The sequence below is a fragment of the Crocodylus siamensis genome, chromosome 12 (genome assembly GCF_052110815.1).
Source record: "Crocodylus siamensis isolate JL-2025a chromosome 12, ASM5211081v1, whole genome shotgun sequence".
NCBI classification, from domain to species: domain Eukaryota; kingdom Metazoa; phylum Chordata; order Crocodylia; family Crocodylidae; genus Crocodylus; species Crocodylus siamensis.
In genome coordinates this window covers 37,396,638-37,424,089 of record NC_143406.1, presented here as the reverse complement: position 1 = coordinate 37,424,089, position 27,452 = coordinate 37,396,638, and the positions used below count along the sequence as shown (strand labels likewise).

General features: G+C 42.4%; 1 protein-coding gene across 1 annotated transcript in view; it reads left to right on the top strand.

The window, feature by feature from the left end:
- DNAH3 (dynein axonemal heavy chain 3) overlaps positions 1 to 27,452 on the top strand; it is a 128,787-nt gene that overhangs the window by 51,614 nt on the left and 49,721 nt on the right. The window contains exons 15-32 of the mRNA XM_090024694.1: positions 754 to 877; positions 1,948 to 2,101; positions 3,647 to 3,791; positions 4,175 to 4,386; positions 4,642 to 4,733; positions 7,115 to 7,229; positions 7,610 to 7,726; positions 10,963 to 11,142; positions 12,121 to 12,257; positions 12,897 to 13,098; positions 13,973 to 14,065; positions 14,271 to 14,381; positions 15,766 to 15,880; positions 17,466 to 17,664; positions 20,598 to 20,706; positions 22,688 to 22,801; positions 23,446 to 23,622; positions 24,466 to 24,557. Of these exons, the coding sequence (XP_089880820.1) occupies positions 754 to 877; positions 1,948 to 2,101; positions 3,647 to 3,791; positions 4,175 to 4,386; positions 4,642 to 4,733; positions 7,115 to 7,229; positions 7,610 to 7,726; positions 10,963 to 11,142; positions 12,121 to 12,257; positions 12,897 to 13,098; positions 13,973 to 14,065; positions 14,271 to 14,381; positions 15,766 to 15,880; positions 17,466 to 17,664; positions 20,598 to 20,706; positions 22,688 to 22,801; positions 23,446 to 23,622; positions 24,466 to 24,557 (2,488 nt within the window). The remainder of the gene's footprint in view (positions 1 to 753; positions 878 to 1,947; positions 2,102 to 3,646; positions 3,792 to 4,174; positions 4,387 to 4,641; positions 4,734 to 7,114; positions 7,230 to 7,609; positions 7,727 to 10,962; positions 11,143 to 12,120; positions 12,258 to 12,896; positions 13,099 to 13,972; positions 14,066 to 14,270; positions 14,382 to 15,765; positions 15,881 to 17,465; positions 17,665 to 20,597; positions 20,707 to 22,687; positions 22,802 to 23,445; positions 23,623 to 24,465; positions 24,558 to 27,452) is intronic.

Genomic DNA, 27,452 nt, shown 5'->3' with positions numbered 1-27,452 from the left:
GTATTTTTAGTGAAAATAGGGTATTGGGCCTTGGTTCAGGAACCAATCCCTCATTTATAATATTGTTTCCTATGAGCAAATTGGTTCCGAGTTGCAACGTTTCAACTTAAGACATGGTTTTCAGGAACCAATTGTGTCGTAAGTCTGAGGACTGCCTGTATCAACTCATGTAAGTGGCAGCAGGGTAAATGTATAGTGTATCTGCACCTTTAAGTCTTGCATACATGGGGGACGCCTGAATCATCCCAGGCCACATCTTTAAATGTTCACTACATGAACTCCTTACTCAACTCTCACATAATTCGTATGATAGCCAGGTTCCCAGACAAGAGCAGACCCTAGAACTTAAAGCATATATTTTAATGGTTTTGGTTTGATTTTATTATATTTTGATTTCATCCCTTTCAAAGTATCTGTCTCATTTGAAACCTACAAGGCCAAATTCTGGTTGCTCCTGTACACTTGAGGCAAGTATTAGTTCGTCTGTTTATAAACCAATATAATAAACTTACATGAAGATCATCCTGATTTTAGAAACCAATCCTCAGCCATGTCAGCACTTTTCATGCTCCCAAAAGTCAACATGACTGTCTGGTCTATTTTTACTTGCAAGCTGAAGGTACAAGATTGGGTACTATTTTTTGTAACTTTTCCCTAAAAGTAGTCTTAACCATTCTGCATATTTGTCATAGTAACCATTGTATAGTTCACTGTTTAAAGATAATTTCTTAAATAGACTCTTTTTTAATTTAGATGATGACTTAAAGCTGAATAGTACTGTTTTCCACTGGCCAGATGAGATTGAAATAATCTTTGAAAAAAGCAGAAACCAGCTGTTTGTCAGGAGGGATATAGCAGAGACAGCTCTGAGTAAAAGGTATGGTATTAACTTAGGATAGTCTTTTGTACTGGAAATGGGAAAGAAAAAAAAAAAAGACAAGACTTAGGACCAATGAAGAGTGTGGTATTGTCAAGTCAGCAGATTGCAGTCAAAGGAAACTCCTAGCTCCAAGTTTTAAATAGCCTTTCAGGCAGGATAGACTGGAGTTTTTCTTGTTTCTGAATTGGTCTGAAGGGTGGAAGGAAGGATGGTGCTATGATTTACATAAATTTATTCTGTCATTCCTGGGGTATAGGTTGTAGCCATGTTGGTCTAAGGACATAGGCAGACAAGGTTCTTTGGGTAAATCTGATATCTTTTATTCAATCAACTCAAATATTTGGAAAAATTCTTCTTTGCAAGCTTTCGGCTACAAATATCCTTTGTCAGGCTAAGGAAACACCTACAGTCAGTGTGCGCTCTTCCTGGATGGAATGAATAGTAAAGAAGCCAGAGGCTGGTATGCATGCAAGAAAGCCGTTTTCTTTCTTGCATGCACACCAGCTTTCTTGCATGCTTACCAGCCTCTGGCTTTTTTATTATTCATTCCATCCAGGAAGAGCACAGATCAACTGCAGATGCTTCCTCAGCCCGATGAAGGGTATTTATACCTGAAAACTTGCAAAGAAGATTTTTTTCGAATTATTGAGTTGGTCTACTAAAAGATCAGATCCTGTCATTTCTAAATTATGCCCCAACATACCAGGTAAAAACTTTTCTCTCATCCAGCCATCATGTATCTTCATGTGGATTCTAAAGACAGCAGGCACTAGTAGACAGAGCCTGGAACTCTTATATGTTTTAAAAGGCTTCCTATATTTCTGGCATTGTTACTGACTTTGTTGTCTGGAACTAAAAAAGTCACTTAATCTTTGTGCCTTGGTTTCTTCATCTGTAAAGAGGAAACCTTACACAATTGTGAGGAATAATTAATTAGGAAGTTGCATTTTGTAAGTGATAGGTTCGATTTCACTTGACAATCCTCTTTATATTTAAAAAAAAAAATTCAAAACTTATAAAAGGAATAAAGTCTAAAATGGTAACGTTTCTGAACTCTCTTTAATTAGGTGTTCCCGATTTGAGGAAACTTTAAAAAAATATGAGAAAGAAGTAGAAAGTTACAAAAAACGTGATGTCATGACTTTGGAAGAAATGAAGAATAATGTTGAGAAATTTAATGAGCTGGATAAGAATTTGGATGATGCAATGGTAGAATTTGAGGTTGGTATATATTATCTGGCACAAATGTTAATCTATTCAGGTAAACTCATATCCTGGTCTTTCAGAGTTATGGACACAAATCACCAAGTGGACTTCAAAAAGGATCCCCAAATTTGCAGATGCACATTGCCAATTCTCTTCTATTTACTAAAGCTGGTTTGAAGAACTGGATGTTTTCGACAATTTTCATTTTAAAAAATCGTCCTTGTATAACTGAGGATGAATCCCATATCTACTGAACAATTGAAATTGTTGGGAAAGGAGGATGGCTTGAGACCTAATAGTTCTTGGGCTCAGTTTCTGGCTCTGCCATAGCTATTTTGTGTGACCTTGAGTAAATCATTGAATCACCGTGTGCTTCACTTGCACAACAGGAAAACTGAGACAACAGTGCTGGTTTTCAGTCGGTTTTTATCTCTGTTACCTGCTTATATAGGAGACTCTTTTGGGCAAGGACTGTTCCTTATACCTTAAGGTTATTTTCTTGTATATAATCTACACCTGCATCTGTGCATTACTGGTACATATAAGAAAAACAGTTCCCCACAGGTCCGGAGATTTGGTGGCAGGGGAGCATACCATTAATGCTGCCACTACTCCACAGACCTGTGGAGGACACCCCCTCCAAGTCAGATGACATGGCCACATGGCCCCTGTGCCAGATTTGGCTGATATGTGAGGTTGGTCTGCATCTGGACCTGATGTACTGGGTCAGACACAGCACATGACCCCGGACCGAGCAGGCATGGGGTTGGATGTGGTCCGCAGGGTCAGACCCAGCATGTGGACCGAGGTCTTGTGTGCAGCATTGGGTACAATTTGCCTGGATCAGATCTGCCATGTCACCCTTGACCCAGTATGTGGCCTCAGGCCTGACATGATGGTTGGACCCAGCACACTAGGTCAGTCTGTAGGCCCTATCTAGTGTGTGAGGCTGGAAGAAGGCTCAGGAGCTGTCTCATCTTCCTAGCTGCTGCTACTCAATCTGCTGTTCAGATTTTTTTCTTCAAGCTGCCTTTTGAAAACAAAGTGTATATAGAGGTATGCTGCATATTGGCTACCTGATCTTCATTAAAGCCTCTAGATTCTATTATTATACAAACTAACAGAAAATAACACAATGGATGCAATTTCCCAAAATGTGCAAGTCCCTTTTCCGAAAGTAACTTAAACACTTTGACACCAAAGTCTTATTGAAAGTCAATGGTACTTAGGCTCAAAAATGGCTAAACCTGGGCTAGATGGACCATTGGTCTGACCCTGTATGGCACGGCTTATGTTGCATGTCATTAATGAAAAGTCTGCTAAGGTCTGCTTTTTTAAAAGTATTTGAACACTTGAAGTCTTCCAGCTAATAAGATTTTCAAAAGCATATAGGTGCTTAATTCCCTTATTAAATTCCCACTAGACTTTCACTGTATTTTTTGGTATCTTAATACTTTTAAAAATTTAACTGGCTCTTAGATGCTTTTATCCTATGTTCCATAACAGAATTCCTCAGTAACAATAGGACTTCTTAACAGAAATCATATTTTTCCCCTAAAGGCTATTAATAAAGAAGAGGAATTATTGGAGCATGAGAAGAGTCAATTTCCTTTGCTGCAAGCTATAATTGTAAATAAACAACCTTTTGAGCAACTTTGGATAACAGCTTTTAATTTCCATACCAAGTCTGAGGAGTGGATGAATGGTGAGGATGACAGGGCTTTGTGATAAAATTTGCCATTTTGGAGTTGTCTGAACTTGTATAGAATTGTAACTGGGCCTCAGCCCTGAGTGCCTGAAATCCCTAAACTGCTCTGTCTCTCAGTGTCTGTTTATAATATTAGAATGATACAACTTGCTCATGCAGATGTTGCAAAGATTGATTGGTTTGTCCTGGGCAAAGCTTTTTGGGGTGGTAAAATGCTATGTAGAGGTGCTAAATAAAGTTGTGGGTCTGGTATTTTGGAATGCAACAGTTTACAGTTGTTTACAGTTTAAAAAAAAAAAGGTTACAAATACCTATAAATCTTTCTAGTACTGAACAAGCATCAATATTGTCTTAGTGTTCATTTCAAATTATACATGCAGGATCTCTTCAGAACTTGAATGCCGATGTTATCACTGAGGAAGTTGGAAATATGTGGAGAACCATGTACAAACTCTCCAAGACTTTTATAGATCTTCCTGGACCAAAGCGCTTAGCAGAAAATATGAAATTTAAACTTGACAAGTTCAAGCAGCATCTTCCTGTCCTGTCTATTGCTTGCAATCGAGGAATGAAGGACAGACACTGGGAACAGGTGCTGTTGAAATACGTACTAAACAATTTAATGTTCTCCTTCAAAATAGTGATTGTTCCGATACCCCCAGTCTTTATTCCAAAAAATTCCACAGTATGTAATTCCACTAAAATTTAGCACATGTTGGACCCAGTATTGCAGTTCTAAGGGTGCAGAGGCAACTCTGGTGGAATGACAATCTTGTAGTCCACTTCAATAAACTCCAGTTACACATTTACATCTTCATAACCAATCCTGTGTTCTATTTATTTTCAGATTAGTGAAATAGTAGGATGTGAGATCAGACCTGATGAAACTACTTCCCTATTAAATATGTTGGAATATGGATTATCAAAATACATGGAGAAGTAAGTAGTACATCCTAATTCTAATTTATTTTAAACTTAAATCCCATTGATACACTTTTCTAATCTGATAAATTTCCTAACCCCTTTAATCCTATTAGATTTTAAAGCCTTTAATTTTTCACTGATAAACATTATTGACTTAAAAGTGGAAGTTTCAGAAGTGTCGGAGGAAAACAAATCTGACATGAAAAGCATTGGGAGTTGTTCTCGTAAAGGTATACTTCTGAAAATCCCACCCCTATTTATTTCAAAATTGTCTTCTGCACCTAAACTGCAGCGTAAAACTGTAGAGATTATTATCTTTCAGTTGGTGAATTAGAAAATGTAAATAAAATCTTGCTATGTGACATTAGTCAAGGGAGCAGTGTCTAGAATGGCTACAAGATTTAAATGGCATGAGTGAATTTGCAGGTTATCTCTTAGAAATGACAATAAAGCATTCATCACATCATCATATATTTTTAGAGGTCACATTTCTCAGTAAAATTATTTTCGGGAACTTGAAAAAATATTTTTGGTACGATTTTAAATATTTTTTAATCTCTGCATATAAAGCCAAATGCCTTGGGACCAGTTGTCCAGCTATGAGGATTTATGGACCTGCATGCTAAAAGGATACTGTACATACTTACCAAAATTGAGTATTTGTCTAATGCTTCTTAGGCTGTAAGCTCTTTTAAGCAGAGAGAATATTTCTGTTCTGTGTTTGTACAAGCCTAGTGCAATACAGTCCAGCTCACTTGATAATTCACAAATAAAGGAACATGGCACTGAAAAGAACATTCCAGGTTGCTGAGTCTAATCCCCTCTTATCACATGTGCTACATCATATGATCTCTTTCATAAACTTCATGGACTTCTACCTTGAAAGCAGGTAGGTTTTGCTTCCACTGGAAGACTGTTCCAGAACTTTATTCTCTAATGCAGGAGTATCAAACTGGTTTGGCACGCCAGGCCAGATCTGGCCCATGGGCCTTCATGCAGGCAAAATCTGTGGAGACGGGGTGAATGACGTCAGAGAGCTGTAGGGATTGACACAGCTGTTGCTTGCCTCTCGCTGCTGATGTACATGGATTTTGGGGGTGCACCTCACCCTGCCACCAAATTCTTAGCCTTTCTAAGAGCCTGGGGCCAGACAAAACGGGTCTGTAAGCAGTTCCAGCTCTTGGGTCATATTTTTGATACTACTGCTCTAATTGTTAGAGACAGTCTTCTGATTTTCAGTCTAAATTTATTCTTGGAGAGTTTATACTCACTTATTCTTGTGTCTGCATTGTCCGTTGGTTTAAATAGTTATTTTTGTTCCCTATTGTTTACCCCTTTCAGTGTTATCTATACACAGCAGTCTTCATTTTGCTTGTCTGAAGAACCCAGGCCTGTCTAGTCTCCTCTTTTAAGCTTTCAATTCCCTGGATCATTCTAGTATCTCTTCTCTGTACTTAGTCTTATTTGTGTTCATCCTTCTGGAATATGGGTGATCAGAACTGCACTCAGTATTCTAGATCAGGTCTTACCTAATTACAGTGTCATCAGTGCTTCTATTTATCTCTTAGACATACCTTTCCTGATATACCCTAGGATCACATTTGCTTTTTTAAATTGTTTTTCAATCGCATTGGCAACTTATAGCCATTAGGGCTGTGCAAAATGGCACCATTCCATTTTGCCTTGAGTTTCGATGGTTCGACAGAACAGTGTTTCATCTTGAATTTCATTTTGAGTCGAAACAGCTGTTCCGTTCCATTGAAACAGAAGGGCTCTTTTGACGCTGTTTTGAGTTTCACTGGGGATGGGGAGTCAGCCCAGCTGGGGTGATTTTCCATCCCCAGTGCTAGATCGCAATGGGGGCAGCGAAGCAGCGCAGCTAGGCTGCTTTCCCGGTCCCCTACACTAGATCGTGCCGAGGGCGGGAGGCAGCCCAGCTGAACTGACTTCCTATCCCCAGCCTATGGTCGAAACATTTCGACTAGCCTCATTTTGTTTCGAGGCTATTTTGAGGGCCTTTGTTTTGTTTTGATGTTGCTGTTTCGATCCCAAAATTGGTCGAAGCAGTGTCAAAACGAAATGTCCGGCGAAATTTTGCACAGCCCTAATAGCCATCCTGTGATCACCTAGTACATCCAGGTTCTTCTGTTCTGCTGTTTTCAACTCATGAGCTCCCATGTGAAATACGGCCTGTTACATATTTCACTGGCCTTTTCATGTGTAAATACAAGGCTGAAATGCATAGGCACTTCAGTGCCATGCATAAGTCTGCATGTGGGTTCACTCCTATATGTTTTCTCATTGAATTACCTTTTCTCTTTCTCTATCCCAAAATTGTTTGTCACTTGGAATGTTTTGTTTGTAATATAGTTAAACTATATTTAATTTTAATCCAGATTGGAACCTATAGGAGCAGCAGCTAGTAAAGAATATTCCCTAGAGAAATCCCTGGACAAGATGAAATTGGAATGGGTCAATATGCATTTCATTTTTGTGAAGTACAGAGACACTGTGAGTAAAGGTCAACTAGCAAATTGTTAAAATGAATAAATCTGTACTGACTTACAGCATTTCAGCAAAATCAGTGGAGTTACTACTGATTTACTGGAGTAGCATGAAGTAAAATCAGGCATGATAGTCCATGCAAAGTTATTAAAATATCTATCTGTAGGTAATTTAATGACCTATGTTACCATAGCATCTGAAAATCTTTTGGGGTTTGAAGTATTTATCCTCACAACACACATGGGAGGCAGGAGGGTTTTATTATCCCTATTTTCCATGTGGGAAACTGAGCCACAGCAAGATTAAGTGATTAGGACCTCTACATTTTTTAGACTAGTGTATCAAAATAACTTAATTTGCTTTAACTAAGTGTGATACATTTACAGAACACCAGCATCCTGTCAGCAATTGATGACATCCAGCTTTTGCTCGATGATCATATTGTTAAGACACAGACAATGTGCGGCTCTCCATTCATCAGACCAATAGAAAGTGAATGCCGGGTAAGGGAAAGCCAGTTTGATTGTATTTACATGTCTTTCCTAATATACTTTTCCTGAGTGCTTTAAGGTGTTCTGGCATCATAAGAAGTTATACATTTTGAGTTATATCTAAGGAATACAAATATTCATGCTGTTTTTTCAAAGAGCTTTGAATTATTGGTTTCCAAAGAAGCAGGTGCAACACTTGCAATGAGGCTAAAATGTAATTGTATGGCCACACTGGTTGTCATGTTCAAGGTTTTTTGAGTCCTGTATCTTGAGAATAGGCTGATGGAGTTAAACCAACCCTGTTGATTCGCATAATAATAAGCAGCACTCTCGTTTGTGAGGGAAATACATATGTAATTTTGTGGCACTGTTATAATCCACATGTTTTTTTCGAAGTTGTTTTTCCTGGTGGCCTACCTGTCTGTTCAGGTGCAGTTTCGTGGTAGGTTTAAGATATGAAGTCATTCTGCAACAAATGTTTGATGCACAAGGGTGTTAAAGACTGTACAAATTCAAATGGTTTACACAGAAAGTAGAGATTCTCCCCACCTCCAATTAATATTTGGTTATACTTCTGACTAATCTTCACGATGTCAGTCTTTTAATTCCATCTGTTCATCAGGTCATTAGCCCTAGTCCCTAGGTCCAGCTGACAGCTGCTCAGCAAAAACACCAAGGGCGGTGAGGAGCAAATGCTACCCTTAATTTACAGGCTCCTGTAGCAATCCCCAAGGGTCACTTGATACAGTGCAATCTGCCTACCCTCTTACAATACATCCCTGGCCCACTCCTTATACTGAGGATTGGGAGATTTTGCACAGTTTTGAAGGGCTGGTGTTTTATCAGTGCACAAACCAATTTACAGTCATAAATGAAATCCAAATCTTGCAACTTTGTTCACAGAAGTCCTTCTTCACACGTAGACCTCATTAGGTGTCTATATACAAGCAATGAGTCTGCTCCTGTTGGCTCTGGATTTAGGACCCAAAGGCCTTGTTCCCACCCTCAGACCGACCATGGCCTTTCCATTTGATAATAGGCAAATTTATTGATATACAGTGATAACAAGAAGCTATGCAAACAACCAAGCAATTCTGTATAGCTACCAAATCCTAGGGCTGTCATCAGAGTCAAAGTACACCTGGCCAGGATGCAGTCTTCACTCTGAGCCTGTCTCTTAAGTGTCAGATGTCAGCATATCAGCAGCCTGGAGGTGGGATGCCAAGGCCCACACAGCCCCTCCAGTGGGGTGGATGAGAAGGGCTGGTTGTATGGCCACTGTCCACGGTGGCCTCGGGGACCCTTTCCAGGGGATGGGGAACCCTCTCAGGGAGGATGGGGAGGAGGAACCCAGGGTGGGACAGAAAAAGGCAAGGACTCTTTGTTATTCTCAAGTCTGCACTTTTGTATTCTCCTTCTCCCTTGGTGACTCCTAATAACTTTTCATTCGTGGCTATCTCTGGTTGGTTGTCTCTCTGTGGTCACATGTCCATGTAGCTTTCTGGGCCTTCTAATTTTGTCTGTTCCCCCAAAACCAGGTGTGACAGGAGTATTGCTACTGGAGCCTTTCTCTTGGTGGCTCCGCCCTCCTGTTATGGGCCAACTGCCTGCTTACTCTCCTGCCATGCCTTGATCTTGATTGATTGATTGTAATCAGCGGGAGGCTGCCCACTTTATGTGCCCTGGTGCCAAGGAGCGCTGTCTGCAGTTCCTTTTCCTCCCCTACACCGCAGCCTAAGCCTTGCAGATGGTACAAACGTGGTATTCGATCTGGGCCCTGCTGTGATTTGGCCTTGTCCTTGCCTTCTCTCTGGGGCTTCTCGCTGCCCCCCCACCTTGCTTTGGGGCTTCTTGCTGCCCCCCCCACCTTGCTCTGGGGCTGGGGTCAGTGCACCCCAAATGCTGCACCCTCTCTGGCGCCAGGGTCCCCAAGCTACTGTGGAACCCCTATGAGGTCTCCTCCAACCCCTAATAGTCTCACCCAGTCCTCTGGTCCAACAGCGAACACAAAAACACAAAGCCCCCAGGCTATAACATAAAAAGCTAAACCATCTGGCTAAACAACATTCAATCCCTACCAGGAAATACTCCAACCCATAACAGCAAACAGGGGATGCTCATGCAGTTAGGCTTCTCCCCTCTGTCTGCACTGGCCAAGCTCCCCCTCCCTTGGCTGCCAGAGGGGAACTGCCTTCCTGGTCTCACGCCTGGGCTTAAGAAGGGCCAAGCCCTGCCCCTTCCTGTCAGCTGGCTCCCCGTCAGTTGCCCTAGCAACCAGCACCTGTGACTTTGGCTGCCCTGGTAACTAGCAGCTGAGCCTCTCTCTTCTTGCTGCTAGGGGCCTCTCCCGAGCGGTTCCTGCTCTCAGGCACAGGGCACCTGAGTGCTCTGCGACACTGGGACTTAGGCCTCTCTGCTCTGTGGTCTTGTTAGGTGGTTCCACTTTATTTCATGTTATGGGCAGTATAGTACATACTCTCAGTTTCCAGACTGCTTTTCCAAACTATGTGTTCTTGTTGGCCTTGTTGTGTTAGACAGCCCACCTACCTTCAGGGCTGTGTGGGACCCAAGCTCTTTAGAAATCAATTGACCCCTGTTGCCCATCCTAACCTATAAGCCAATCCACAAAAAACAAACTTTTGAATACCATTTCTAAGCCAATACTCTGATGTGCTGCAATTACAGCGCTTCAGAGCAGACTTGATTAATCAAGTCTGCTGGAGCATAGTAATCACTCTGCTCCAGCATCTCATGTGTCAGTGTCCCCATGCTTAAAAATAGCAGTGGAGGTGTTCAATGAGCTTTAGTTAAAGCGTTCTCGCTGCCGTTTTTAAGTGCAGGGACACTGATACAAGAGACACTCCAGGTGTTTTAATTAGAGCAGCTCTTGGAGCCCCTCTAATTAAAGTGCCTCCTCCCTCTCCTCCTCCCTACTTCCGGAGCACGTGTATAAGCACCTATTCTGGCTATTCAGGTGAACAAGGCCTAAACACGTGAGCCACAGTTGCACTGCACCTCATCTTTGTTAAAAAATTGGTTCTTTCTGGCCAGAGTGTGATATTAGAGATAAAACTCTTGGGGTTGTTTATTTTCAATTATGTAAATACCAGTAACCACATAGAAATGAAATGAGAAAATGTTGCATTAATATAAGTAATTATCTGGCATTTTCCACTATTCAGTCTTTGAATCAAAGTGTAATTTGAAGCAATTATGTAGATCATAAGCGTTAAATGTTCTGTTTACAGGCATGGGAAGAGAAGCTTGTTTTAATGCAAGATATTTTAGATAGCTGGTTAAAATGTCAAGCAACGTGGCTTTACTTAGAACCAATCTTTAGTTCAGAAGACATTATCGCTCAAATGCCAGAAGAGGGCAGAAAGTTTGGCATCGTAGACACTTACTGGAAAGACATCATGGCACAGGCAGTAAGTGCTTGCATGTAATGGAGGGAGCATTTTTAAATTTATTTGTTATTTAAGTATAGCTAAGCTAATTTGACAGCTTTTCCAAAGTCAGATATTTAAGTTTGCGTCATAGGAAATTGTAATGTAGAACATAGAATCCCTAACTAAACACCTGTAATGCCTAGTATTGTATAAAAAATGGATAGGTAACATTACCCATTCTTTTGAGATTTCTGTAGAAACTAGATACAATGGAATGAATTTAGAGAATAATTTGGACTCTAATTGTGAATCATCTTGTTTTTGTGCAGTTAAGTCAGACTTTTCTGTTAAATGAATAGAATATTGAAGAGGAATAAGTGATTTGTGCTTCCAGAGCCTATTGAAATGAGTAAAAAGGCTTCCAGTGACTTATCTGGGCTTTAAAGGCTCACTTGGTATTAGACCAGCAAACAATATAATTTGCATGATATTTCCTGTGTTTTTGTGTGGTATTTTCTGTGCAGTAAAAATTCTGTTTAGTTCATTACATTGTCAGAAAAATATATGTAACAATATGTTGAGCGATTTCCATACTTGGGATGATAAATGGAGGGTTTCAAAGGTGCATTTAATAGAATTTTTTACTCCTATTTGTAAATTAAAGAAATGTTGCAAGCCTAAAGCACATGCAAACAAGATTTGAATCTTCAAATCAGTATAATCTTTAAAATGTTCTAATGCCTCTGGATGTGATCCTATCAGTTTTTTTCCACAATCAGGCTACAATGTTATTGATACAAATAATTTACTCTGTACAAAGCAATGTTCTCAAACAGCAAGCACTCTCAATTACACATTTTCATAATCTGAAGATAGGCAACAAAGAAACCAAGGTCTAACTTGTCATGCTCTGTAACATATGGTGACCGTCATTAGCATCTGTTAAAGAAAAATGAAATAACTAATCAAACCATATGTCTGCATATAGTGTTTTCTACATAATTTCTCTTCATAAAGGTGAAGGACACCAGAGTACTTGTGGCAACTGAACAGCCTAAGATGTTGGACAGGCTTCAGGAAGCAAATAATCTCTTAGAAGATATTCAGAAAGGGCTAAATTCTTACTTGGAGAAGAAAAGATTATTTTTCCCAAGGTAAATGTATTAATAAACCCAACTTAGAGCAGTGGGAGACAGTAAAAGATTCTGAAACACTCTTTGAAGTAATTTTTATTGAGTTGGATCGATGCATATTTATCACAAAAACACACAGAGCACAGTTCTATGTTACAAAAAAAATGAAAATCTATTCTTTTTGGAGTCAGAGCTGATTGAGCTCACCTATGCTCCACCCAAAAAGAAGAGGGGGGAGGCAAAGATGTTTTGAGCAGCCGAACTTTGATGTGGGAGAAATGCATCATCTGTTTCAGAGGATCATTTCTTTAAGCAGCTGATCTGCCCCAACTGACCTCCCAGCCATACCTTCTTTCTCTGGGTCCTTGCTTACATCCTTTGCTTATCTAACAGTCTTCAAGGAAAGAAACTTTGTGCCCAGAATTTTGTCAAACATATCTCCCAACTCTGTAGTTGGTGTAGTAAAAGATGCCACCAAACAAATCCTGCTCCCTCCTTCTTCTCTGGACCATCACAGCTACAACACTACAATATGACTGCTGGGAAAAATAAGTCTTTCTAATGTAGAGTTAGAGCAAATTCACACTCTAATCCTGTAGCTTCTTGGATGACTGTTTCTATATTTGAAACGTTTTTGTGTACTTTTAAATCTTTTAACAGATTCTTTTTCTTGTCTAACGATGAGCTGCTTGAGATTTTGTCAGAAACTAAAGATCCCCTTCGAGTCCAGCCACACTTGAAGAAGTGTTTTGAGGGAATTGCTAAATTGGAGTTTACAGAAGACTTGGCAATCACAGGCATGATCAGTTCAGAGAAAGAAACTGTTCCCTTCATAGAAAAAATTTACCCAGTGAAAGCAAAAGTAATTTTTTTTATTATAACCTATTTTGATTGTAAAGTATGTGCTTTTGGGGAAGTTGGCATTAAACAAGATGGCAGGCAGGTTTTTAAAGGTATTTAGGCAACACAGGGAGCACCTAAATTTAAGCATGCTTAAATTTAATTCATATTAAGCTAATGTGCATTAAGCAATTTTTAGCAGATGTCTACATGTGCAGGTACTTGGCACTAAAGTTAGTGCCAAGTCCCTGCAGCCCTGCCATGTACCCCTAGTGGTTGGGCAGACCTGGCACCAAAGTTAGTGACGTATTGCATCTACATGTGCATTAATGCACTTTAACTAATCACGCCTACGGGTATCAAATGTAGGTGTGATTAGCATAATCTTGCCATTTGTAATGCACATTAAAGGCTCACACATGTAGATGCATGACCGTAATGCGCATTAAATTAGGTTAATGCTCATTAACACATCTTATGAAGATGTGCCGATAGAGATGCAGACAGGTGCTGGATGGGATTTACAAAGAGAGAGAAAAGATGTGGGATGTATTATATAGCAGTCTTTTGGCCACATCATCCAGGAGCAAAGTGCCCCTTGGTATTACAATCATGTTGGTTTGCTGTCTCAGGGCTACATTTCTATTCTGGGCCTGTATATACCCCACTGTTTTCTTATAATGAAACTACCTATGCCTGTGGAGTTAGCTTGGTTTGCCTTCTTGCATGTACTTCTGTGCAGTAGTCATCAGTGCTTAGGGTCCTTTTTTGAATCCTGTAGTCCATTTTATCTGGTCTTTACCAGAGCAGAAAAGGCATGCATGATTCAGCTCATGTGGTTTAAACCTATTTCATTTTCTCCGTTTTCACTTTAATTTATTTTTGTTTGTTTTAAGGGCATGGTAGAGAAATGGCTTTTGCAAGTAGAGGAAATGATGCTGGCCAGTGTAAGACAAGTTATTCAAGATGGCATTACAGAATATGTTCAAGTAATTATCTACATTTGTTCCCTGTTTATATATAAAATATTTACAGCATAAAGTAGATCTTGAAAGTAATCCATGCTCATACAGGTATCCAGTTCTCCATAGCTGGGATGTCCTTAGACTCCTTCTGTCTCAAGTTAGTTGCATTGAGTAAAACACTTGCATCTAATTTAATTGAAGTAAAATTATGTTTATTATTTTTTAAAAGATTCCCAGAAAAAAGTGGGTACTTCACTGTCCTGGACAGGTGGTTATCTGTGTTTCATCTATCTACTGGACAAAAGAAGTGTCTGAAGCTATCAAAAGAGGAACATTGCCTGTAAGGTTTTCTTATAATTCCATATTAAATCCTGCATGATGTTTAGAACTTCCCCCACATCAAACTGTTGTGAATTTTTGAATGTATAAAATCTGACTTTTCCTGTTGACTTACATGATAATAGCATTTTTTTAGTGAAGTATTCTTTGCAACTTCCACCTGTGTTGACCTTCCCTTTGCATTTGCTCTTGCAATCTGTATTTCCTTATGTTTCCTATACTCTTATGAAAATGATTCTGATTTTCCTTACCTTTGTGTAAATAAGAGTAACTTCACTGAGGTCATATTATTCTTGCATGTGCGAATAAAGGAGTCAAACAGAAAGTTTCAAAGTAGTGCCAGGTTCTGGAAAATGCTACTCCTGTATGTATACTTATTCTCATGCTTTGTCCCAATGGGATAAATATGAAGGAGTAACTGTTTGCAGGACTGGGTAGTTAAGTGGCTCTGGTTATTGCTGATTTCTCCATCTGATAAAGATACCTGGGCTGGTTGTGATAGCTTTATGCTAGCCCTCACAAAAGAACCTTCCCTTGTAAGTGTTTGCAGTTCATCCATGATCACCACAGTCTTGTGCATTTCCTCATGGAGGACTGACCCAAAACACACTGCAGTAATGGAAACACCATCTGTGGACTTTTGGTCAGACCCAAGTAGAGGCGCTCAGAGGTTTTTTTTCTGGGAATAATCTTTTTAATTAATTTACTTTGGCTGCCTTCATGGTCTTTCTGTCTGTGTTTGCTTTCTGGGACTCTTCTGTCAAATGAGTCTCTTGGCATGGAAAAGGCAAATTTTCAGTAGTTTATTATACCAGCAGCTATATTCTGGTGCTTATACTCAACCAGACAGGACACAAAGCCCATCAGGGCTTCTATGGAACTATTTGTATTTACACCAGTGGGGAATCTGGTCCCTTGTGTCCTGTTAAAATTCATTGAATTTAAAATACTGAATATTTTCAAGAAACTGCCCACAGACCAAAAATTAGTAGTAGAAACATTGGCAAATAATTTCAAATAAAACATAATTTCAGGAAAATCTTAACTTTTGCTGAATGCCTATTTTAAGAAGTTTCATCCAGTTTTAATCAATAGAGAGTATCTACATATCTCCTGGAACAGAGACTTGTCATTTGATTTAGGGAGAGAGAGAAGGTTTCCATTACCATAATTTTCAGACCATAAAGCTCCTCTAAGTGCTTCTAGTAAAATAAAATGGCAATAGATGAAGAAGACTCTTAAGTATCTATATGGTGCCAAGGAGGCACTACTGATCTGCCTCATCTTGTTTTCAGAGTTTTTTTCTAATGACTTACACCCCCGGGGAGTTCTGGGGCTGTTTGGTATCACATTCCATTAATGCTCACATCTTATTCCTCTAACAGGATTTTTTGGAGAAGAGCAACCACCAAATTGGAGAAATTGTTGAATTAGTGAGAGGAAAGCTGTCCAGTGGTGCCCGTCTCACTCTGGGTGCTCTCACTGTCATTGATGTGCATGGTAAATGCGTGACTGCTACTCTCATTACAGTCAAAGCAGGATTGGTATCATTATATGAAGCAAATTATCTGAAGGAGGCAGCTGGGATGCTTCCTGCAGCAAAAGTTACATCCTGGAAAATGAGTTAAAGGATTATAGTAATCATTTTCATTTGCTAATCCACATGAGACAAAAGCTGGATGTGCAAAACCATTGTACTCATGGGCCAGATAAGTAACGCTTTGAGCTTGTAGCCTGAGCAACCTCCAGCAACCTTCTTGACTGTGCAATCTTAACACCTCTTAGACAGTTCTCCTTGCCCTTTTCAGCAGCTGATGAATGGGGAGGCAACTTGCAACCTCACAGGGGAGAATTGCAGTGTACTGTGCCACTGTATGTTCCTGAGGTGGTAGAAAATGATTGTATTCTGGCTGGAGGAGGGCAGTGGAGGATTCTTTCTGCAGGGGTGAACTCATGGCTGGGCTGGTGGGGGCAGCATTTCTGCCTAGAGTGTGAGCTTCAGCCCATCTCCAGAGTAGGAGAAAGGAGAAGTCCGTCTGGGCAGGAAAGGGAGTTTGGTGGAGCAGACGTCTGCTAAACCCACCCTCCATTTGCATAAAGTCACTGATGGGCCTTATGACAGGGAACTGCACCCCAGCTCTCTGACAGTCCCCCTGCTTCTCTATTGCACCTTGTAGAACTTGGCACGGGGAGAATTCAGCTTGGTAATCTGGGGGGAGACAGTGGCTAAGTACACAGGTTCAAAAAACCTGAGGCAAAATCGATTCAATCTTTGTAGTTTATTCTCAGCTGCCTAGATTGAACCAGTAACAAACTAAACTGATGTTCAGTGCTTGGGATGGCCGAGATGAGTAGAAGCCTGCACTGGCCCAGGCCAGGAGCTTGGGGGTACTCATGTGCACTGCCCCCCATGGCCAGGATGCCCAAGTCTGCTGACTCAGTAGCTTAGGCCTGATTGGCAACCAGGGTCTGTGGGGTACAGGGGGGAGAGGGAGAAGAAGCACGCCCTCCCCCCACCCGCCCAGCTCCCAGCTGGCCTGGGCTCACCCCAGCACCAACCCTTGCCCAGCTGTTGGCTTCCTGGAGTGGGGAGGGGGGAAAGACACTGCTCCCCCACCCCTGTACCAGCCCCCCCCAGTTGAGGTCTGCCCAGCATGGAGGGGAAAGCACTCACTGGAAAGCACCCACATGGCTGAGGAGAGGTGGGGGTCCATCCCACCCCCTGCTCCTCTCAGAGGTGATGGCTGGTAAAGGGGTGGGGTTGGGGGGATCCCAGCCCAGCTTGAGCGGGGGTGTGTGTGAAAAGCTTCTATGGTGGGTGCTCCCCCCCACCACTGGGCGGACCTCAGTTGGGGGGTGCATTCCCACCCTGCCTCCTCACTGCCCTAGGAAATACATGGGTTTCTCTGATAAAAATGGGCAATCTGTGGCTTTCTCTTCTTCCATGGAAAATGGAAAATCAGGATCCCTACTAATTACTAAGCAAAAATGATGCAGCTTCCTTTCCAAAATGAGAACAAATCAGTTGCTATAAATGTTCATTTTCTGTGTGTAAGTTTTTACTATATGAGCTATCTTTTTGCAGCTCGTGATGTGGTTGCAAAATTGGCTGAGGACAAGGTCACAGATCTGAATGATTTCCAGTGGATTTCTCAGCTGAGATACTACTGGGAGGAGGGAGAAGTAGTGGTACGAATGATTACAACAGAAGCTGGATATGGCTATGAATATCTAGGCAATTCTCTTCGCTTGGTTATAACTCCGCTGACTGATCGATGCTATAGGTAAAATTTGTATTGTCTATAAATAAAGTATTTACTTTCTAACTGGCATGTATTTTCCATATATTGTAACAGTTGCTAATGAAAAGAACATCAAAAGTTTCATTTTCTCCTGTGTTTTATAGGAACATTATATATATACTATTACCCAAACGTGGTAAAATAGTTACAGTATGCGGATTCCAAGGCCTGCAGAGTAATTTTTGTCTTCTAAAAAAATGGCAGCTTGTAGTAATAGAACTGTTGAGGACTTGTGTAGCTGAACCAGTCAATTAATTTCTTTGGAATAAAATATATAGGTAGGGCATGTCTGACTGTAAAATAAATGAGGCAATTATAGAGTTATTCACAGATTTGTGACCACAGTTAGCTTCTAATTCCACTACTTGTTTGAAAGAGGCTGAAATGAAAATACTTCATCCCCCATGAGGGTTTGGTTATTGCCCTTGAAGCTTGCCTTGGAGTAGCATATAATTGCAGCAGTTAGTTGTTAGGTCTGTCTCTTAAAGAGCTTTCCCTAGAACTCCTCCAGACAAATTTTATAGTGAGGATGTAAAGATTTTGCTTTAGGAGCTTTGGAGTCATGAACTCATGGTCACCTCTGTGTTATGCTCAAGTTCTTCCATTTTCTGTAAATGTGAACACTTCTCCTTGAACTGTAAATTGGCCTTTGCAGCAGTGTAGCATAGAGCCATGCAGCTGATATATTGGCTCTAAATCTGGCTGTGGTCATTACTCAGGCAGTGTTAACTGTAGGGAAGTTATCCATCGCTGAGTGGGTGCATCTGGATTGGTGCCAAACATATTTTAATTGCATCTGTAGTGCAGGACAGACCTTGTTCAGCATTATTTAAAAATACTTTCTGCAACATAATTTTTTCCTGCGTAGTCAAGGCACCAAGGGCTCTTTCTGGATTCAGAACTCTTTCACGGGGAGCAAGCTTTTAGTAGGGAAACCATTGAGCCATAGAAAGGGAACAAAGAGGAACAATCTACAACCTTTTTAAGCATTTCCAGTGTTGACTTTCTTTATCAAGTAGTAGCATAGGCAGATCTAGAATTTTGTAAGAGGGTGGTGCAGATGCTCTGATGTATTGTCTCATAATACAACACACATTTTTCCCCAATTAAAAAGCACCAAGAAGCTTTACTAATTTGCTAGCTGCATAGGGCTTTATTCAGTTTAGCATTCAAGCACAAACAAATATAAATGGGCTTGTGAGGGCCTGATTGCCAACTTTCAGACAAAATTTCTCCCTGCACCCTCAGATACTCTACTAGGGCCCCAAAGTGCCTCTCACTGCCGTTTTCTGCATTGTACCTTCCACTTCAAATGCTCCCTGGCTCTACTCTGTTCCCTGTTATCCCACATATCCTCCATGTCCTGTCCCACCCCATCATGCCCCAAGCCCTATCAGATCCTACCCATCACCCTCATGCCTCGCAGAGTTGTACCCTGCCTCCATGACCTCACTGCACAGACCCATCCCCATCATACCCCAGTCTTGTGGTCTGTCATCATTCCCCTGGCCCCCTCTGAGCACCAAGACTTCACTGCAGCCTCTCAGCCTGTGGGACCTTCTCACCTACAATTACTCTTGTTCCCAACTGGCCTTACATCCCATTCACCCCCATGATTCTCACCACTCTGCTCAGATGAAAACCCCATGTGCCCCTCACATACTCATAACACCCCAACCTCTTCCCTTGCCCAGACCCCATAGTGAATGCCTTGCTAGGGGGAGGGGGAAGGAATCCTGGGAGGACCAAACAGTGCGGGTGAGGGGCAGTTTTGGTTCTTGGGGGAAAACAAGTTCCTGCGGATGAGCGTCTTCGACCCACACATTTAAGGCTAAAGCATTTGTTCCAGCCACTTATAGCACCCCTACCCAGAGTGACCAACCCCTCTGGATCCACTTGCACCCTGTTCTGCCTTGGTTGTGCCACTGGTTCAGCCTTTGTCATCTGCTGCAACGAATAATCCAGGAAAGCATCACTACAGTAACTTACCTTTTCACTTCACCTTTGCAGTTCCCTCCTGCCTTTGACTGCTGTCTTACCACACAGCTCAACCTGCCTTCAGCCCTGCCCTTCCTCTCCCTATCTCATTTGTTTTGGGTTTGAATCCCCTAGGAACAAAACCACCCAGTACAGGTCCATAGGGCACAAGTTTATTGGACATGCTGCCAGTGAGCAGAGCACATTACCAGGAGTAGATAACAAACAGGATAATTGTAACAGAAAGGGTAGCTTGATTAATGAAAGAACAAGGGTTGTTAACGCATACTAAGTGAAGGGATTAGCGGAGATCAAGTAGATAATAACGAACCATGAAATCACCTGACTCTCTGAGTTCTGCCTGAACAGAAATGCATCTGTTACTGGTGAGCAATTTATTTTGGAGTTTGAGTGGAGCAAGAACTAAAGTGGGGTTCGACTGCATCACCAAAACTTGCTTGAGACGTAGAGTCAGAGTGTTGTTTATTTATCGAGCTAAATTTGGTTTCAGATGTCAGGTTCCCATACCTGACATTGTGGGTGCCACTTGAGGTTAAAACGTTTGGCTTTTACCAACTGTCTTGCCTCACATATTGGTGTCATCTGCTTAAGGAGTAAATTATGTTGTAAAAGGTTCACTTAGGTCTGGATTTGAATCTTTATTTTTGATGTATTTGATATATTTTTAATATCTTCTGGCCCCATAAGTCAATGCTGAAGATAGGTGTGGATGGCAAGCTAGTCAAATAAAAGGTCTCCTGGTAATAATGGAGAGGCAAATCATCAGCAAGTGTCTGTGAAGTCTATGAAGCAGTATTAATTTATATTGGCTGAAAATCTAGCCAACAGTTTTAAGAACTACTAATGACTGTCTGTAATTGTATATTCTTTTTGTGTTTTGATGATTCTGTGTTTGTTGTTTTTATTTCCTTCTGTAGAACATTAATGGGTGCTTTGAAATTGAATCTTGGTGGTGCTCCAGAAGGACCTGCAGGGACTGGCAAAACAGAGACAACAAAAGATCTTGCAAAAGCACTAGCTAAACAGGTACTAAAACAAGTTAAATGTTGCGTTACATTGTTTGTACTCAGAGATGCAAATATTCTTGGAAGTTCCTTTCTCAAACTGGCATTTGTTCAATTTGCCCTTCCACTGAGATTGCTAAAGGAAATACTGCATTTAGTGTGTGTATGTGTGGCAGGGGTGGGCAGTTATTTCAGCTGGAGGGCCCCTTAATAAGTTTTGATGAGCTGTTGAGGGCCACAAGGGTAGCTCCACCCCTTGACAGGTGCCCTGTCGCCTGGTTGCCATCTTGGGGCCAGATCTCCTGTCCCTAGCCCCTGACCATTATCACCAGAAGTCCTTCCCCTTGCCCCTGGAAATGCTTCTTTTTTGGGGGGTGGGGAGCATCTTGGAACCAGAAAAAAAATATATACTAAAAATCAAACATCTACTGTAATGTATTTTAATTTTATTTTAAAAAAACAATTTTGTTCTGATTTGTGTGTGCTTGCATAGTGTATATAGAGGTGATTGCATAATAGCTCAAAATGAAGTCTTACCTTTTTATATTGTGGAGGGGGTATGGGTGGGTGGGTATGGGGTTTGTGGGGGGGCTGTGTGTGTGGGTGTGTGTGTATGCAGGGTGTGGGTGTATGTGGGGCTTGTGGTGGTGTGGGTGGGTCAGTATGGGGTTTCTGGGGAGCTGTGGGTGTGTGTGGAATTTGTAGGGGGTTGCCTGTAGGGAAGTGTGGGTATGGGGTTTGTGGGGGATGTGGATATATGGGGGGTTCTGGGGTGTGTGGAGGGGGAGGGTGTGTCTAGTGGGTATGAGGTGTGTGTGGGAGAGATGGGTGCATGTGTATGGTGAGGTGTGTGTGTGTGTGGGCCCCCCCTACAAACACACACTCTCCTCACACATGCCCCCTTGCCATTGAGCACAGCCCCTGCTGCCAGTGGCACCAGCAGGCAGTGGGCCATCGGGGCACTCATGCCCTGCAGCAGGCATAGCCTCCTTGTGGTGCGTAGTTCTGGTGAGCCCCAGGACTGGATGTGGCCAAGCTGCTCGCTCCATTGCACAGGGCTCATATGCAGTTCCCAGGTTTTCTGCCCATGCCCTGTACCACTGGTGGGGAGTCCTGCATGATGAAGCCTGCAGTGCAGGTTATGGGGCTCAGCTGGGGTGACAGAAAGAGGGGCAGAACCAGCTCCATAGCATGAAGCTCGCTGCTGTTCCACATGACCTGCACGTGGCACTGAGTGGGGCTGGGTCATCAGCTTCATCATGTGGGACTCCCCTTGGAGGTGCATGGCTCAGGTGGAGAACACAGGCACTGTATGTGAGCCCTAGTGGGCCCCTCATGGAGCCAGCTGGACCCTGCACCTCTGCCAGCCTGGCTCCACACTCCTTCCTCTGAGGTCCCAACAGCCCCTGGGCACCAGTGTGGGCCCCACGCTCCTGCCCAGCTGCACTCCTACCTGCCACCGCTTCCTTCCCTCCCACCTGCCTGCTTGCTGCCGTTTCCCCTCCATCCCCTACCACTGCCACTACCACTTTCCCCACCTGCCTGCCACCACCATTTTCATGCCCTCGCCCGCCACCACTTTTGCCCTGCCTCTCACTGCCGCCACTTCCCTTCCCTTCCACCTGACCCACTGCTACCATCCCCTGCCCTCCACCACTGCTTCCCTACCTGCGGGGCTGGGGTCAGGGCCCTCCTGTGGGTGAGCGTGCAGTGCAGGCTGTTGTCGTGGGCGTGAGTGTGGCTCTCCTCCGTGCAAGTACAGCAGGGCCAAGCTGGATACAATGAATTGGTAGGCACCTGCCCATGGGCCGGATAAAATTACCTGGTGGGCTGGATCCGGTTTGCGGGCCATATTTTGCCCGCCTCTGGTGTATGGCATCCTACTTAACCAGTTATCTTGGCCGTAGTCACCCAGCTCTGTTTACACAAGCCAAGAATTCTGTAATGAATTTTACCTTAACACTAAATGGTGTCGTGTGCATGTATTTCTTTCTTTCTTGCAGTGTGTTGTTTTTAACTGTTCTGATGGTCTTGATTATAAAGCCATGGGTAAGTTCTTTAAGGGACTGGCACAGTCTGGAGCTTGGGCCTGCTTTGATGAGTTCAACAGGATTGAGGTAACTTTTTAGTTGAGTTAGTTAAAACAGCAATTACAAATTGAAAGCGTAGCTTTAGAGTTAGATTTGAACGTAGTTTCCTGTTTTTAGGATAGTTTGCAATTTAGGCTCAGGTTACGTGCATTAAACTGAACACACACCTGTTGTATAGCATGTGCACATCTTACATGTATTTCTTTGTGAAAACTTGAATCCCTTGTTTTTAATTTTAAGGACTGTTCTCAATTATTCTTACTTTAATGTCTCTTATATGGGATTTTTAAATGCATTGAGCACTGTCCTAACTATTCTTTCATAGAATCCTATATGAGTTCTACAATCAACTTCTTTGAAAGCAGAATGTTGATACTTTGGAAAATATCATCCATAACCTGTATTCTAGTGTACTGTAGTTTGTTCTGTCACCTTTGTTTTGATTATGTGGACTATTTTAGTTAGTTTCCCTACCAAGGTTAAAAGCAAGCATAGTAATTTTCTGAAATCATTTAATTCTGATGGGTCCAGGTACAGGCTGATTTCTATCTTTAGGCAATCATAAAGTCATTAAGCTATAAAAAAATCTTTTTTCCCCAATAAATTCTGCTTTTATATTGGCTACAGGTGTGAAAAGTTGGAGGTTTTTAAATCTTCTTTCTTATCATCAGGTTGAAGTCTTGTCTGTCGTGGCACAACAGATCCTCAGCATACAACAGGCTATTATTCGGAAATTGAAGACTTTCATCTTTGAAGGCACAGAATTGTCCCTTAATCCAACCTGTGCTGTCTTCATCACTATGAATCCTGGGTATGCAGGACGGGCAGAGCTTCCTGATAATCTCAAGGTTAATCTGGTGTTTTAATTTCTTGTGAAAATGGAGCAGGATTTGCAGCTTGTATTCTAAGATAGTAAAGATAACGGAAAAGTAACCATGTAACATAACAATGCAGTGCTATTAAAGTGTTCTTATTTTGATGCACTATTTGTTATGTTATAATAATGTGTTTAGTGTTGCCCTGAAAATATGGACAATAGATCCAAGTCTGATCTTGCTTCTACCAGTATTATGCTGGTTTAACTCTGTTAACGTTAGTGGAATTTCTTCTAATTTACACAGGAACCCCTTCTCTCGTGCTTAGTTCTTCTGTTGTTGATAGGAAGAAGAGTTCACATTAGGGTTTACAGTGGAGGTGTCAAGCATATGGACACTAGGCCAGATCTGGCCCACAGAGCTGGGTCAACCATCCTGAAGACTTTTGCCCTGACTCTGGCTGCAATGGGGGGATTTTCCTTTGGTTGCAGCCAAGCACCTGGGCAAGACCAAGGCCTGCAGTGTTGAAGCCTCAGCAGTACTGTGGCTTGTTCCTGTGGTGACAGCCAAGTGCCTGTGGTATCAGGCACTTCCCATGGTGCTGCTGGGACTCCAGTGCTGTAGCTGTCACATGGCACTTGGCTGCTACCATGGGAAGTTCCCCCCATTGCAGCCAGAGTCTCTTGACAGCACCATCATAATACATAACAGCAGCAATGTTGCAGTCTTGTGATCTTCGAACTGACTCCAGTGTTTTGTATGGAAAGCAAATGACAAAACACTTTGAATTTACAGATGAATACTGTGCCTATAAACTAATAGAAGTAACTGCCTTAATGTCTGGTCTACCTTTTTAAATTATATTTTTTCTCATAGGCATTGTTCCGAACAGTTGCTATGATGGTTCCAGATTATGCTTTGATTGGTGAAATTTCACTTTATTCAATGGGATTTTTGGACTCTAGAAGGTAAGTCAGGTTGGAATTTCCACTTGCAAAAATGCTTCCCAACTGTGAGTGGGTGGTGATGTTTGTACAAATCCCTTGGACTAAATTTTGTAACTCTTTTCCCAGGCAAGTATTAATATCAGTGAAAATCAGGTAGCAAAATTCACTTGAGTTGCTTTGAAAATGCTTAATTTAAGGTATATTTTTTGATAATCCATTCTGATACTTCTGCAAAGCACAAGCCACATGACTGTAATCCGCATGACTCTGATCATACTTTGTACAACAACAAAAACACATGACGAGTGCAGGTTACCTCTTATAAATCTTTGGCTGTGAACAGATGTCACTTTTGTCTTTGAAGACACTATTTTCCCCAGGGCAAAGTGTGATTGTTCAGACGTCCACATCCATTGTCCCTAAACAAACCCTAAAAAGTTTGCAGGATATAAAGTGCTAGCAGTTTGTCCTGGGGCAATGTGAAGTGCACCAGAACGGTTATCCTGGGATTGCATCATTGGATCAATGGCAGAGAAGCAGCAATGCATTCAGCCACTCACTGAACACTATTTAGAAGGGTTTGTTAGAAGGCTGTACATGCCAGTCCTGCAATTTACCTATTCTGGGACAAACACCAGCATAGCTTGTTCAGGGACAGATGCAATGTCTGTTGCTAGCATTTGCTGCTATGAGTGAGATGCACTTCTGAGCACAGAGCCAGCACAAGGACTACATGTTATTTAAGGCTTATTTAAACTTCTGTATGTGGTACACAGACTGTCCAGTAGTACTTGGCATAGGAGTGAAAATAAAGTTTTACGTACAGCAATGGTATATAAATAGGGAAACAGCATTTTCATTGAGGCTGTGTGAAATGGAAGTGTTCCATTTTGACCAGTGTTTCGACAGAACAGTGTTTTGTTTCAGCTTTTGTTTTGAGTCGAAATGGCTGTTCTGTTTTGTTCTGTCGAAACGTTTTGCCGTTTCAACGTTTCACCCATAGGATATAATGGGGAAAGTCGAAACAGGCTATAACTTTGTCATTTCTGGCCAGATTTAGATGAAGCTTGCGGGAATGGTAGCCACTTCTGAGGGCATAAAGTGTGCCATGTTTCAAGAAGATATGTGCAGGGGGTTCTGAGAAACTGCACCCCAAATTCTTGAGAGAAAAACTCATGTCACATGTATGTGTTAAGCCACATACCCCAAACTGCAGGGATGGTAGCCCCTGCTGAGGCAACAAAGCCTTCCAAGTTTCAAGGTGATAGGTGTAGGGGGTTCAGAAAAACTGCACCCCAAAATCCTGAAAGCAAAACTTGAGTCACATGTATGTGTTAAGACAAAGTGGGGTCAAAACTGCAGGCGTGCTAGTCCCTGTGGAGGCCACAAAGCCTGCTAAGTTTCAAGGAGATAGGTATAGGGGGTTTGGGGAAACTGCACCCCAAAATCTTGAAAGCAAAACTCATGTCACATGCATGTGTTAAGCCACAGCAGGGTCAAAACTGCAGGCTTGCTAGCCCCTCCTGAGGCCATGAAGCCTGCCAAGTTTTCAAGGAGATAGGTGCAGGAGTTCGGGGAAACTTCACCTCAAGCTGCGGACAAGCAAAACTCGTGACATGGGTGACACTGTTTGCGTTAAGTCTTCGCAGGGTGAAAGCTGCAGGCCTGCTAGCCCCTGCTGAGGCCACAAAACCTGCTAGCTGTCAAGGAGATAGGTGCAGGGATTCTGGGTTTTGGCGCCCTGCACCTCTGGCCACAGGCAGGCAAAACGTGTCATGGGTGCTTGTGCAACTGTGTATGTCTTGGGGCGGGGGAACCACTGCAGGCCTGGCTGCTAGGCCCTGCTGCGGCCGTGAAGCCTGCCAGCTGTCAAGGAGTTTGGTACGGGGGGATTCTGGGGCCCTGCACCCCTAGCTGCTCACAGACAAAACTCGTGTCATGGGTGCTTGTGCAACTGCTGCCTCTCATCAGGCAGCAGGTCTGAAGATCCCCATCACTTGTCACAAAGACCTGAGGGTAATAATTGACCACAGGATGAACATGAGCTGGCAGTGTGATGCTGTAGCCAGCAGGGCTAGCAATACACTGGCATGCATCAATTGATGCATCTCCAGGAGAACCATTGCAAAGAAGTGATTTTCCTGCTCTACTCGGCTCTACTCAGCACTGGTGAGATCGCAGCTGGAGTACTGTATCCAGTTCTGGGCTCTGCACCTTAACAAGGATGTGGTAAAGCTTGAGAGAGTCCAGCGAAGGGCCACTTGTATGATCAGAGACTTGCAAGGCAAGCCATATGAGGAAAGGCTGAGGGACCTGGGACTCTTCGGCCTGAGAAAGAAGGCTGAGAGGGGACTTGGTAGCAGCTTACCACTACATCAGAAGCATACATCTAGGGCTCAGTGAACAACTGTTCCCCAGGGCACCCTTGGGGAAAACCAGAAGTAATGGTCACAAATTCCTGGAAGATCGTTTCAGGCTCATTTCAGGCTCAGCATTAGGAAAAACTATATCACAACTAGGGTGTCGAGACTGTGACCATTACTCCTAGTTTTTCCCAGTCTGCTGTTTTTCTAGTACCTGTATGTATTGGTACTAACAAATGACACATTCGACTAAGTTAATGCACAGTAATTGAATCACCTATATAAATGGTGATGCTGTATTGTGCATTAGATTAGTTTAATGCCTAGTAAAGCATCTTGTGTAGTCACACCCACTGGCTCCCAGAACTCCAGCCATGTGCATAACAGATGAACTCTTTAGGGGCATGAGTTAGGTGTAAGCAAATTAATACAACACGCATACAGATAGGCATTTGAGAAGGGTTCTGACATTGCTATTAAGAGCATGAGAAATGCAGAAATCCAGGCAAAAATAATAAATCTAGCATCCACTTCCCTGCCCCAGTTTCCTTAC